The sequence below is a fragment of the Rosa chinensis genome, chromosome 2, assembly GCF_002994745.2.
Source record: "Rosa chinensis cultivar Old Blush chromosome 2, RchiOBHm-V2, whole genome shotgun sequence".
NCBI classification, from domain to species: domain Eukaryota; kingdom Viridiplantae; phylum Streptophyta; class Magnoliopsida; order Rosales; family Rosaceae; genus Rosa; species Rosa chinensis.
This window is the reverse complement of record NC_037089.1, coordinates 68982057-68996918: the sequence shown is the minus strand read 5'-3', so window position 1 is coordinate 68996918 and position 14862 is coordinate 68982057. Positions and strand designations below refer to the sequence as shown.

At 40.7% G+C, this 14862-nt stretch overlaps 2 protein-coding genes and 1 pseudogene across 4 annotated transcripts; all 3 read left to right on the top strand.

The window, feature by feature from the left end:
- The first annotated feature begins 1426 nt into the window (after positions 1–1426).
- LOC112187849 (xyloglucan endotransglucosylase/hydrolase 2) lies at positions 1427–2975 on the top strand. Its single transcript, XM_024326802.2, has 3 exons — positions 1427–1914; positions 2034–2227; positions 2347–2975. Exons 1-3 carry the CDS (start codon positions 1636–1638, stop codon positions 2759–2761), a joined length of 888 nt encoding a protein of 295 aa, XP_024182570.1. The 5' UTR covers positions 1427–1635; the 3' UTR covers positions 2762–2975.
- A 3961-nt stretch (positions 2976–6936) lies between these two features.
- Positions 6937–9382, top strand: LOC112187848 (phosphatidylglycerophosphate phosphatase 1, chloroplastic/mitochondrial). 3 transcript variants are annotated; one of them, XM_040514856.1, is made up of 5 exons: positions 6937–7673; positions 7771–7848; positions 8001–8089; positions 8182–8289; positions 9095–9228. In XM_040514856.1, exons 1-5 carry the CDS (start codon positions 6980–6982, stop codon positions 9125–9127), a joined length of 1002 nt encoding a protein of 333 aa, XP_040370790.1. In that variant the 5' UTR covers positions 6937–6979; the 3' UTR covers positions 9128–9228. The 3 variants fall into 3 exon arrangements, with proteins under 3 accessions (XP_040370790.1, XP_040370789.1, XP_024182568.1); XM_040514855.1 differs by having other exon boundaries at positions 6939–7673; positions 9151–9382; XM_024326800.2 differs by having other exon boundaries at positions 6942–7673; positions 8016–8089; positions 9151–9382.
- A 558-nt stretch (positions 9383–9940) lies between these two features.
- On the top strand, positions 9941–13586 carry LOC112184853 (annotated as a pseudogene).
- The last annotated feature ends 1276 nt before the right edge of the window (positions 13587–14862 follow it).

Here is a 14862-nt window from a genome sequence, read left to right as displayed (position 1 = left end):
AAGTTGGGGATAAGTGTAAGCTATAAAATTACTTATAGATTTATTAAACCATGTTTGGGCTTGCATAATTTATGCATTCAGTATATTTCTTTAGTTTGTTCAGTTTGAGTTTGTTTGTTTTTTGTTTCAAGTCTGTAATATTAGACCCTTTGTTGGACCCATAATTTTATCATTTATTTTTGGCAAAAAAAGAAAAAGAAAATGTTACGTGGAGATTTAAACGGGAGAGGATCCTCTCATGTGCAAAGTTTTCACCTGAGCTTCCTGACCTTTTAATCAGATGAAGACACGTGTTATTTTTTAATCCAATGGTCTACAATTACTCTGCCACTCCTACCACTCCTCACGTGTCCTTTTCCTCTGCAACTTTCTTTTCCTTCCCTTCCTCTCTCCAGTTCTTCTTTTCCTTCTGTTCTTGCTCTTACAAACCAAAATTGCATGGAAGAAATTCGATCCCACTATTTGTAACATCGAATTGCAAAAGGTTTATTATGCCTTGACTTGACAAATAAAGGGGATAGGAAGAAAATTTGAGATCATTCAATTCTCTTTGTTTCGAGGAAAATAATCTGGGATTCCTTTTTCAGTAAAGCTTTAATTCTTTGTGGTTTACATGTTTTCAGCTCCTAATTTGAGATTGCAACTTCACCCAAAAAAAAATAAAACCAAAGAGTTCATTGGGAAAAAAGAATTTTAGCAATTGCTCTACACATTCTTCATCCCTCGAATTTGGGGTCAGTATTTTGGATTGATTCAGTCATTGTCTGGGTCAATTGCTGATGGCTTTCAATGAAGAGGAATTGGAAGAGGGTGTCATTCAAGGGAGTGCATCCCTTACCCGTGTAGATGGTGGTGAGAGCAAAGAACAGAAGGAAAAGAAGAACAAGAGAGAGGAAGGGAAGGAAAAGAAAGTTGCAGAGGAAAAGGACACGTGAGGAGTGGTAGGAGTGGCAGAGTAATTGTAGACCATTGATTAAGCAATAACACGTGTCTTCATCTGATTAAAAGATCAGGAAGGTCAGGTGAAAACTTTGCTCAGGAGAGAGGATCCTCTCCCGATTTAAACCCGGGTCTCTAACGGCAATTTATGATTCACCTCACCCTACTCTAGGGGTGCAAATATAAGGTGCATATCGCCCATACTTGTGCGCGTTGTCTCTTCTTCCAGCATGTACAGGTTGTTCTCGTTCCATCACCATCGACCACCCACTTCAATGCTTCACAAACTAGCTACCTAAACTGGGCCTCACACGGATTTGCTCGCTTTCCTATGCAGCTTCCTCAGCATATAGGGCCTAATTTGCGAACCTGTGTCCAGCTCTAAAACTAGTTGTACTTTCCCAGCAGTCAATATATTCCTGGGCATATTTGCACCACCTCCCAGATAAAGCTATCTTCACTTTCATTCTTTATTCTATTTTGCAAACCTGTCGCCAGGTTTCAACTTTATTAAATCAAATACCACCACCTCCATGGCTCCATCTCTATAATGTAATAATTCAACGCGTCTCACTACTCACTTTATGACATATATAAAGGGCTTCAGAGCTCAAACTCAACCATCAAACACAACGGCCTCATCTTCGCACTCACTACTCTTCATATCATTGCTCTTTCTCAACTTGCTAGTCAAAAATGTCTTCTTGTAACATCTCCAGGATGCTGCTTCTTTCTTTATTCATCACCTCTCTTCTAGCCATCACTGCCTCAGCTGGTAATTTTTTTCAAGACTTTGACATTACATTTGGCGATCAACGCGCTAAGATACTCGAAGGAGGACAGTTTCTCACTCTCAACCTCGACAAGTATTCTGGGTCTGGTTTCAAATCCAAGAACGAGTACTTATTCGGAAGGATCGACATGCAAATCAAGCTCGTGCCTGGTAACTCGGCTGGCACTGTCACTACATACTATGTAAGTAGTACTCTAGCTTCCATTGTGATACTTGTGTGCTTCAATTAACTTTATAGATACATGCAGCTGCATAAACGCATTATTGGTTATTAACTTTGTAAACACATGGATATGTGCAGTTATCCTCTGAAGGTCCAACTCATGATGAAATCGACTTCGAGTTTTTGGGCAACTCATCTGGAGATCCCTACACTCTCCACACCAATGTGTTCAGTCAGGGCAAAGGGGACAGAGAACAACAATTCCATCTTTGGTTTGATCCCACAACGGCCTTCCACACCTACTCATTTGTCTGGAACTCCCAACGCATTATGTAAGTGACCATATTAACACTAGCTCATCTTCAATTACAAATTCTCTTGAACCATATATTAGCCTAATAATTTGTCGAAAACTTATTCTGACGCAAATTCACTTCCATTTGATCTGCAGATTCTTTGTCGACAACATTCCAATCCGAGTGTTCAACAACTTGGAATCATTTGGTGTTCCATTCCCTAAAAACCAGCCAATGAGGATTTACTCGAGTCTGTGGAATGCCGACGACTGGGCTACACAAGGCGGGCGTGTGAAGACTGACTGGACGCAAGCTCCTTTCACTGCTTCGTACCGAAACTTCAAGGCCAATGCTTGTGTTGCTGGATCCTCCTCCTCCTCCTGCGGTGTCGCCACCGTTGCATCGACTGATAAGACACAGCAGAGTGCATGGCAGACTCAAACGCTTGATGCTGCAGGGCGAAATAGGCTTCGATGGGTGCAACAAAAGTTCATGGTGTACAACTACTGCTCTGACCTCAAAAGATTCCCCCAAGGCCTTCCGGTCGAATGCAAGCGATCAAGGTTCTAAAGATATCAGAAGTCCAGAAGACAGATGATCACATATTCCTTTGTTCTCTTCATTTATGATCAAAATTCTTTTGTTCTTTGTGCAAATATAGGTCTGTAACAGCACATTAATCCGTCGACCCACGATTTTTTTTATTCTTTTAGTAATTGTAAGCTGATTAGAGATTCAGAATCAAACACTTGATTAATAAATAAATATAGAGTTCATACTTTCATATTGGGTACGTTGATATAAAATCAAATACGTACTAGATTTGCATTTGGAGAATGCAATTTGTTTAACATCAATAACTAGGTATAGCGTGCCTGACTTTAATATTTTGATATGTACTCATCTCACAGAAGTAGACAAACATAAATGCTCCTCTACTAACATTAGCACTGCCAATAATCAGATCCCAGATGCCTCAACCCAATAAAGACAAGATCATGAGATTGCATAACCAATTATTTGAAGGGACTTTTCACAAAATAGTAACAAGTACTCAACTTTTTTTTGTTTTGTTTTTGTAGATCTTTAAAAATCGAAATTTGAACTTAAGACATCATACACAATTGTGGAGAGAAATATCATTAGTCTCGGTAAATATTCAACCTTTTATGCATAAGATATATATATATATATATATAGACACACACACGGAGGCGTTCCAAAGAGGACGTCCGCACTTTAACGAAAGTGCGGACGGCGCTGCTGTAGCTCGGCTCGGGGCGCGACGGAGCGGCGGAGGTTGCCGGAAGGATGCCAGGGGTCGGGCGGAGAGGTCTGCAGTCGGTGGAGTCGCCGGCGACGTCGTTGCAGAGCTGCCCAGAAAACCTGCAGTTGCAGGTCGGGTTGCTGCCCAGAACCTGCAACTCGGACCTCCTCCGACCTCGAACGCTGCCCAGACCCGTCCGCCAAGCCTCCGGCCTCCGTCCGCCAAGCCCCGAGCCGCCGTCTCCGCGTGGAACGCCGCTGCTGCGTCGCCGTCCGCACTTTAGCAAAGTGCGGACGTCCGCTTCAGAACCGGCCTGTATATATATATATATATATATATATATATATATATGTATTAGGTTTACAATAAATTATAGGGAAATTATCAGGAACGGTCACTGAGTTTTGACATATTCGACACTTAACTCACTGCATTTTCAACAATTAATGTCACATAATTCACTCAATTTTGAAACCGTCTACCACATAACTCACTATCTTCTAACAGCGTTTATTATCCGTTAAATCACTGTTTGGGTGTTGTGTTCTCAGTTTTTTTTTGGGTTAATTTTCCGTTAAATCACTTTTTTTTTCTTCCTTCCTTTGGGTGTTGTGTCCTCAGATCTTCTTCTTTCTTTTTCCCCCTTCCTTATTCATGCTTTCTGGGTTTGGTTGTTGTGCACCAGATTACAACAGATTCATTAGACAAGTATTGTTGTGGGTGTGGGGCGAGACGGAGATTGAGCGGCTGGGGGAGGTAGGGCGGTCATGGAGAGAGAGCCGGACGGATTGAGCCGACGGGGAGAATTTGGCGAGGCTCACGTGCGGGGGAGAGGCGACTTGTGTGAAGAAACCGCCGGCAGAGGGGGTGGAGAAGCTGGAAGTGGAGGAGGAGTGGGAGGTGTAGAACCTTCCGGAGAGTGAGGATGAGTTTTAGAGAGAGAAAGTGAAGGAGTTTCAGAGAGAGAAAAGGTGGGAGGAGAGAGAGGGAAGAAGAAAAAAATGTTTAAAGAAAAAAATAAGATAAAGGTTTAAGATAGTGAAGAGACGAAAATACCCTTTAAAATATGACCATGTAGACGGTAGTGAGTTATGTGATAAACGGTTTCAAAATTGAGTGAGTTATGTGATATTGTTGAAAATACAGTGAGTTAAGTGTCGAATATGTCAAAACTCAGTGACCATTCTTAACTTTTTCCCTAAATTATATTAGGCTAGAGTATTGGGACTCGAACTAAACAATCGACCTAGCATTCTCTGCTAGGTTTTGGTAGACGGCTCAACCCTTCTACTATACCTAGTCGTCGTCTGATGGTTGCTTTGAAGTCAGTCTGCCTGCCTTTGTTTCTTGCCATCTCCTTCTGGGTAGTGCTCCCTGTCGTTGGGGAGGCTCTGGGGGTGGAGTTTGTTCGATCTGAAGGTGTGATGGGAGTCTCAGATTTCTTATGGGAGAGGAAGATGGCTGGCTGGGTGCGGGTAGGAGATATGGCGAAGGTGTCGATGACGCCAGGATCTCCATTGTTAAAGGCTCGACTCAGAGGGATTGGATTGGGCGAACTCGATCCTTGGATGATCCGTTGTTTGGTGATGGCGGCTCTTGAAGGTTGCATGGGATTTGATTTTGACGATCGGGATGGAGCTAGTGTTCGCTTGCCCCTACCATAGTTGGAATCGATTTTGCTTTACTATGGTTACTTGCGCGCTGGTTATACCAGGTGTGGCGACAACAATGGCAATTGGGGTGGATTTGGTTGTGACAACAATGGTTTTCTGACGGCGGCGGCGGCGAGGGGCACTTATGGTGCAGGTGTCAGCGACGACAAAGTTGATGGCTCTGTTGGGTTGGCTGCAATGGCAAACCCTAATTGGGGTTGGGCTTTGCTTTGGCTTTCTGTTTTGGGCTTGGGGACTAGGAGTAGTTGGGCCTCGAACTAGATGAGTTGGCTGCTTCATGGGCTTTTGTTTTGCTCTACCCCTTTGGTGTGGGGTTGGTTGGATTGGGGCTCTAGGGCCCTTAGTTCCATTTAATTTCCCCTTGGGTCGCAAGATTTAGTTGCTCGGTTGTACTTTTATTTACTCTGCTTCTGAATTTCTAGGTTTTGTTAGAATACATCGATAAAAAATCAATGACATATTTAGTTTGCCTCGATTGCTTTCTCTTAAGCTTAGTTTGACTTGACTCATTTGCGGAATGAACTCCACTGCAGACTTTACTTAGTCAATTTCATAATCAAATATGCAAAATTCTATTGAAAAAATGTTATCAAAGAAATACTTAAAAAATATATATAAAATATAATTGTGTATACAATATCAAGCATCGACTCATGTAATCTTAATATGTGTCCACTATTTAATAAGGGTCAGGATCAAGGGACACGTTTTTTGACACAATTTTTTACATCTTTAATTAGCCTTTAGATTTAATAACATCAAACGGTTCTCATAGCTCCATTAATGATGGGATCGTTGAAATATAAAATAAATTATTTTTTATTAAAATTACAAGACTAAAAAATAAAATAACTCCACCATCCCCCCCCCCCCATCTATATTTACAAAATTTTGGGTTAGATGAGATCAAGTTCGGAGGAAGCAGGGAGGAATGTTAAGAAGAATCATTGATTGATGATATAGATGGAGGAGTCAACCTCTTTGGCTCAGATATTGAGCATTGGTTTTGAACATCAGAAGCAATCTGGTTTACGGGAGCGGAGGAAAAAGAAAAAGGAAGTATAAGATGATGAAGAAGAAGCCTATTGTTTCTCTTCAATCTGCAGGACTTATATTTCAGGAAAAAAGGGTGTGGTCAATCTACTCGTCTCCATGCCATGGCCATATTTATTCACCTCTTCAACTCTATTATTTTATCTCCTTTTTTCAGAACACCAATCTAATTTTGAGCTTAATTAATTACAACTGCAATTCTCTCTTCTCCTTGGTATTTTCATGGTTGATAAGACTATAGTAATTTAGGATAGGCTAGTAGGTATCGGGGTTGTGTGGTTTTATGTTTATTTATTTTTATGATTCTTGATTTTTGTATTTTAGGAAAGATTATGTATTTATATTTTTTACATTATTGCCACATCATTTATTGGAGCTATAAGAACCATTGGATGTAGTGAGATCTAAAGGCTAAAAAAGAATGTGAAAAATTGTGTCAAAAAACGTGTCCCTTGATCCTGACCCATTCAATAAATTGAGCTTGTAATAAACTCAAATCAGTCACTTATATAATACGAATATTACTAAACTTAAGCTTGACTTATTTGTTCCATGAACGTAGCAATTTATTTGAGCAATTCGGTTAATCAAGCTTCACGAGTTATATCGGGCCGACTCACCTATTCATCCACTAATTAGTTATATCAAGGAAAAATACAAAATAAAGATGTGGCCCTGGGTTCCCCCAGACTCTTGGGCTTTATCGCTAACCAAATCACAACGTTGAAGATCCATAAGAATGCACATCCCTAAAATAACAAGAGACTTAAAATAGGAAGAGCATGCTACTTGGAAATGCAGTCAACCTCATCACCTCCGCTGCCCAAATGCCCTTACGCTCTCCCCAACCCTTCTCATCACTTCTTCCACCACCCCCACCACCCTTCCAAAAACCCTAACACCCTCTCCCTTCCCCAAAAGCCCCAAACCCACTTCACCGCCCACTGTGCCCTTTCCATATCCCACACCAACAGTTGCAGCAGAGACCACCCAGTAAACCAGAACCACAAACGCAGCCACCGGAGCACCGATTCCGATTCCGATTCCGATTCCGACCCATATCACTACGACGCACTCTTCCTCCAATTCAACTCCCCCGGCGACACCGACACCAGCACCAGCAACGACGAAGGCCCGGAAAGCCCATTTGAAGATCAAAGCGAAGTTCACAGGGGAGTTTCGTCGAACATGTGGTGGGCAGACTTGAAAGCCGCATTGGGGCAGAGACTGAACTTTGGGGCCATAGTGTTTTCGGCTAGGGTGCTCGTCAAAGACCAGCACTTGGCTCTGCCTCACGTTTCGGTGCCTGATATAAGGCACATTGATTGGGTTGAGCTTCACAGGAGGGGTTTCAAGGGCGTTGTGTTTGATAAGGACAACACTCTCACTGTGCCTTACTCTTTGACGCTTTGGGGTCCTCTTGGGTCGTCATTGGAGCAATGTAAATCAGTTTTCGGGCCAGATATTGCGGTCTTCAGTAACTCCGCTGGTAAATTTTGGCAGCATTTGATAAAGTTTTTGTTTTTACTGCTGGGTTTGTTTGTTTTTGTTTTGTTTTGTTGATGTGGTATTGGTTTGATTGTTAGGGCTGAATGAATATGACCATGATGGTTCGAAAGCTAGGGAGCTTGAAGGGGCTATCGGAATTAAAGTCATAAGGCATAGTAAGTGCTTGTTTGTCCAATTTGAGCATAAGTTTTGCTCCAAAGTTTCTAACTTGTCACATTATGTATGCGAAGCACTGTGTTATAGACACTAGGTTTTGCTTAGTTGCGAATTTTATTAGGGGTTGCAGAGTTTATATGGTGATTGATAGTGGGTTATGCTGTAGGATTGAAGAAACCAGCTGGGACAGCTGAAGAGATCGAGAAGCATTTTGGTTGTCAGTCGTCGCATCTTATTATGGTAAGACAAGAATTCATAGACCTGGTGAATTGTTTGTTTTGATCGTTGTCTGGATTACTGAATGCTGATGGCCCATTTTTATTTTTGGGTAGGTGGGTGATCGACCCTTGACTGATATTGTCTATGGGAATCAAAATGGCTTTCTAACTATCTTAACTGGACCTTTGAGTCTTGCTGAGGAGCCATTCATTGTTAGGCAGGTTGGTTTTCTTTCATATACTGATTTTCTTTCATGCACTATTAGAGATTGCTAGGCCATTTTCTTCCAAATAACATGCAAAATCTTGTAAGAATCTGATTAGGCTGTTAGTGCTAATGGTTCATCTTTACCCAAATTGGTGAAAATCAATCCAAAAAAACTTCATTCGCCAAATGCCTAGTTTTTGTGTCAATAATTGTAGCTGTCCCATGTTTTCATGGTTTTATCCTTGTGGTTTAGGAAAGTCCAGATTCTTCTCATACTGTCTTGTAGAGCAAAGGTGGAAAAACCAAAGTTTTGGCAAACTGAGAATAAAGGAGAGAAGGAGGGGAAACCAAACTAAGAATCAAATGAAAAACCCCGAATGAAAGAGTAAAGAGGAAATAGAGTAGGCTTTGAGCTTATAGAATGATTCCCCCTTTTACACATATGACCATTTTGAGTGTTCAGCTCCGCATAAGTACACCCAAAGAATCTAAGTAGAGGGATTTAAACTGATATCTTTGTTTCCCGAGATGCATTCCATCCTTCTGCCCCTTCCATTTCAAGCTCTTAATCAACTACAAACTTAAAATGCAACCAAACAAGTTTTAACTCTCAATCATGTGCAACCCCTCGCAAAATGATTTAAAATTTCAAACAATGAGCACCATCTTAGTAAAAGAGTTATGCTCTTGAGCTTCTTGCATTAGGTATTGGCAACCTGGGAAAGGATGTTAGAAAAGAATGAATGGATTTTTAGTAGTTACACATCGTTATGAAGATATTCTGGGAGTTACCTGTAATATATGCCTTTTATTTTGCAGTTAAAGTTCCAGATTTGCTCTATTTCTCTCTAATACTTTACTGGCGGTAATTGCAGGTGAGGAAACTAGAAACAGCCCTTGTGAATAGTTGGTCTAGGAAGGGGTTAAAACCCATGAGTCATAGGTTGTTGCCAGATGGCATGCAGTGTGTGAAACATCCACCACCTCTGTAAGAACTACTGTTGAATGTTAATTTATTCAGGAACAAAAATTCTTGTAGGTAGCTGTGCCAATGGTTTTATTGGTTTTGCATTTTATAGTTCAAAGCGATGAGAGAAATTTTACTTTGTTCCTTGGTAATCAAGTAAATTCACACAATTTGGCTTCTTAGAAGGTGGAGAAAAAAAAAAAGACAACAAGAAATAGAGGGAAGACAAAACAATAAAGGTTATACATAGTGCATGCAGCCCATTTCAAACTTTACTAGATGATTATCATCTTTGTTATAGAAATATAGAGTTTGATTCATGACATGTTAACTGACATGTATATGTTTAAAGGCCAAACCATTTACATTAGCTATGGAGCCATGCCAAAGAAATGACAACCCTTACTGCATGGAATCAGTTTAGTAGAGGGATTCCATCAAAAACCTGTACTGCTGAGATACATTTCAACATGGAATTTTTTTATGGCAGAGGGAATCGCATTATACTAGTAAAAAAGAATAATGTTACTATCGGCCCAAATTTTTTTTTTTGTTGATCATGTGGATTCTTATGATGACTGATAGACGAAGACAACAAAAATGACCCTTTAAACTTGATTATGACGTGAGAATTAGCGTTCTTCAACCTCTTAAGCAGTGATAACTGATAAGGCACATAACAAGTAATTGATATTGATGAACAAGGACCCTTAAGAAAATGGTTACGTTAGAGAAGATAAGGTGCAATTGTGGCATGGATAGGGATTTGCACAATATCATCCATTGAGTAAAGCTTCACGTAGAGCAGAAACAAAAAGGATGGAATGAGGGTTACCAAAGACCGATGGATGAGTGGCAATAGGGTCATTCCTCAAATATATATGGCGTCAGTATGAATGGTTAATATTGAAAATTTTCCTCTACTTAAATCCGTACTGTGTGTCTTTACATCCATCCTCTAGTGTATCCATCTTTTCGTTGCAGCTAAAGATCCTCAGAGCTTTAAATCATGGTGTATTTGGGAGATAAACTACTCTATCATAATATTGTTCCATGTCGAGGGTTATTCATCCTTGTTGTCATGTCCCTTGTCTCAATTTTTTGTTTCAAAGTTGCAATTTCTGTATCTTTTACAGCTCCATCATCAGTATCAACAGAGGGACTAGAAGCAGAGGGTATCCTTAAATGGAGGCATAGCCTTGACAACCAAAACCAAACTCTTATGTCTTCGTGGGTTGGAAATAGTCCTTGCAACTGGACTGGAATTGCTTGCAATGAATGCAGAAGCATCACTAACATTAGCCTTTCTCGCACTGGCTTGAGAGGTACTCTCTATGCTTTCAGCTTTTCATCCTTCCCTTCTCTCCTAAGCCTTAATCTCAGCCAAAACTTGTTATATGGAAACATTCCTTCAAGCTTAAGTAACCTTTCTAAGCTCATCTACCTTGATTTGGCTACAAATCAACTCTTTGGAAGAATCCCATCAGAGATAGGGCTTCTGACAAGTCTTAACGTACTAAATCTGGATGAGAATCACATGAATGAATCAATTCCGAATGAAATAGGATCACTGAGGTCACTCAAAGTGCTGCGTTTGGGTGAAAGCAGCCTGACAGGTCCAATCCCTGCCTCCATATGGAGCTTGGGCAACTTGACCTTCCTATTTCTGGGGAGTAATCAACTTTCTGGAACCGTCCCTCAAGAAGTCCTTGATCAGCTCCACTTGCAATTTAACAACCTAACTGGTCCAATTCCGGCATCCATAGGAAACCTGGCCAATTTGACTGTTTTGGCACTTCTGAATAATACATTTTATGGATCCATCCCTTCATCTTTAGGAAACTTGACCAAGCTCACCTGGTTAGATATCCAGCAAAATCAATTGAGTGGCCTCATCCCACCAGAATTAGGCAAGCTCACATTGCTATTCAAGTTAGGGCTGTTTTTAAACAATCTCAATGGCTCTATTCCTGGAGAGCTAAACAACCTTACAAACTTGCAAAATTTAGGGGTATCTAGCAACATGTTATCAGGCTATCTTCCTCAGGAAATTTGCAATGGTGGATTACTTGTAAATTTTACAGCAAATGACAATTATTTCATTGGCTCCATCCTGAAAAGTTTCAGGAACTGTTCCAGCTTATACAGAGTGAGGCTTGATAGAAATAGGTTAACAGGAAATATATCAAAAGATCTTGGAGTTTATCCACACGAACTATATTGATTTGACTATTTGAGCTATAACAATTTCTATGGGGAAATTTCTCATAAGCGGGTGCAGTGCCAAAGTCTGCCAAGCTTGAAAATCTCTGATAACAGGATTTCCGGAGGAATTCCTCCACAGCTTGGGGAACTTCTTCCTCTTCGAGTACTTGACCTCTCCTCGAATTATGTAGTTGGGAATGTTCCAAAAGAACTGGGGTGATTAGTATCACTGTTCACTTTCAATCTGGGTGGTAATAAACTTTCAGTAAGTACTCCTATGAAAATTGGCAGACTTTCCAATGTTGAACATCTTAACTTAGCAGCAAACAATCTCACAGGATCAACTCCTGAGCAATTCAATGGGTGCTCAAAGTTATTGAACTTGAATTTGAGCACCAATGGATTCACAGAGAATTTGCCTTCAGAGATGGCCAGCTTACAGTATCTTCAGGTTCTCGATCTTAGTCATAATCTACTGAGAGGAGAGATACAACCACAGTTTGCACAAATGGAAAACTTGGAAGCATGCATGGAATCTCTCTCACAATGAGCTCTCTGGTTCCTTGCCATCCACTTTTCCTGATATGCTGAGTTTAACCGCTGTTGCCATTTCCTACAATCAATTGGAGGGTCCTCTTCCCAATAACAAAGCATTCACTGAGGCTCCGGTTGAAGCTTTAGAGAATAACAAAGGCTTGTGTGGTAATGCTACAGGTCTGAAGACATGCTCATCTACAATAAGGAAGGGGGAAAAGCATAATGTTTAACGTCATTTTGATCACAATCCCCATTTTTGGAACACTGTTTCTTCTATTCATGGTAGTTGGCATTCTCTACACTCGTTGCCGTCACCGGACTGTAAGCGAAAAACAGAAAATGCCAGAAGAAGTTAAAACTGAGAATCTCTTTTCGATATGGAGCTATGATGGGAAATTGGTATATGAGGACATCATTGAATATACAGAGGAATTTGACTCTCAACATTGTGTAGGTGCAGGGGGGCATGCAAGTGTATATAAAGCTGAGCTGCAAACAGGGCAGATTGTTGCAGTGAAGAAAATTCACACGGTAAAAATTGGTAGTGGGGTAGCAAATCTCAAGGCGTTCGAGACTGAGATCCATGCACTCTCAGAATCATTGAAATATTGTGAAACTCTATGGTTTTCGCACACATCCACGCCACTCATTCTTGGCTTACCAGTTTCTCGAAGGGGGAAGCTTAGAAAAGCTACTACACAATGGCAGAGAAATAGTTATGTTTGAATGGATTGCAAGGGTAAACCTTGTCAAGAGTGTGGCAGATGCTTTAACCTATATGCACCATGATTGCTCGCCTCCCATTGTTCATCGAGACATATCAAGCAAGAACATCTTGCTGGATTTAGAATACAAGCTTACATATCTGATTTTGGCACAGCTAGAATTTTGAACCCCAACTCTTCCAATTGGACTTCATTTGCAGGCACATTTGGATACACTGCTCCAGTTAACTATGTACAATTCGTTTCTTAATTTTCTCATTCCATATTACTGATAGAACATATGAAACTACCTTCCTACACAAAGTGATATGTTATATTGTAGACCATCAATCTAATCTATACCATTAATAGTGTTCTTGCTCAATATGTGATCAAAATTCACAGTCTAGCAAACTAAACGAGGAACCACTTTGACCTTGCAGAGTTTGCATACACAATGGAAGTGAATGAGAAATGTGATGTCTATAGTTTTGGAGTGTTAACTCTAGAAGTGATCATGGAAAAGCATCCGGGGGACCTCATGATCTCAGTTCTCTCATCCTCATTATCGACATCAAGTACTGTGCTTGATACACAGATGAGGGACATTTTGGATCAACGCCTTCAGCTCCTGGAGGTCAAATTGCAGAGAAACTGGTGTTTATTGTGAAGCTTGCATTTTCATGCTTGCAAACCAATCCGCATTTTCATGCTTGCAAACCAACCATGAAGCAGGTTTCCCAGGAGCTATCAAATCAAAGGCCATCTTTACTACCTTTCGGCATTGACAAGATTACCTTGTCACAGCTGCTTGACAATGCTTGTGTTCCTGGACATCAATCTGCATCCGTCTTTCCCTCTGAAATTGTGTGAGAATCATTCCTTATTTCATCTTATTACTGTTTTTGTTTGGTTTATAGACCAAACTTGACCTAGCTAATGTACTAAAGAAAATCTGTGTGGATGAAGTTGGGTTTCAGGTCTGTTTCTTGCTCTTAGTGTATAAAAAATTTTCAATTTTCAATTTCGCTCCTAAAATTTCAGAACTTTGAAATACCATTCCGAAATTGGAACTTTTGTTGAAGGAATATCGATTTAGTGTGCCTTATCAAACTAGGAGTAGCAATAGGAGAGAAGGTTCTAGATTTCCCAATCCTACACGGATTGGTATTCCTTGTAATATTAGAACTAGTACTTTGTAATCCTTATATATAGGGCTCCTATTCTCAATAATATGACACACAATTCTCTCTACAATATCTCTCGAATCTCTTTTTCCTTAAACACGTTATCAGCACGACTCTAACCACAAAATAGAAAACCAAAACTCATTCACAAAGCAGCCCCTAGCCCGAGCTAGCCGAGCCTTCGCTGCAGCCGGCGCGCCCGTGCGTTTGCAACCTTACACAGCAGCCCCTGCTGCCCCCTCCCTGCAGCACTGCGTTCCAACCTGCTGCCACCAAAGCATCCCTGCTGCGCAAACAAGCCAACGCACACCACTGCATCTTTTTCCCGTTCCTGTGCACATCCGTCTACTTGCAAGCCTCGAAACGTCTAGTTCGGAAGCTCAGATAGAAAAACTTTCTTCATAAAAGTTGTTCGTCTCTGTCTCTTCCATCTAACCTCCGAATTTCAGCCTTATCGGAGTTATATTGAGATCTGTAAACCAATCAAAGTACAAGCTGTTCAGAACAGAATCTGCTCCGAATTTTCAACAAGTAAGTTTTTAAATTAAAGTTCCTGTTTTCGAATTTTAATTCCTCCTTCTTTTTCTTCGGGGACTTGCAACCTCCCTTCTTCTACATCCCACCTTTCTTATAACGTGGGTTCGATTCTTGAAAAGCGGAATCGTGGGGATTCACGCAATTAACGAACTAAGAGCGTTCGTAAGACTTCGGACTAAGAGCGTCCGTAAGCATCGATTTATGACCATATAAACATCATTTTTTCGGTCTAATCCAATTATTCTTGGAAATCGATTTCTTGGTAGCATAGCTCGGAAATCTTATTATTTATTAGTTGTCGTGGAAGTTTTAACTCCGAAACTAATATATTTCTTCTTCTTGATTTCAGGATGTCGAAGCCAAAGCTTGACTTTCCTATCCTTGACTCAACTGGCTCGGAATATCATAGTTGGGTCACGGATGTTGAGAACCACCTCACTTCAAAAGGGA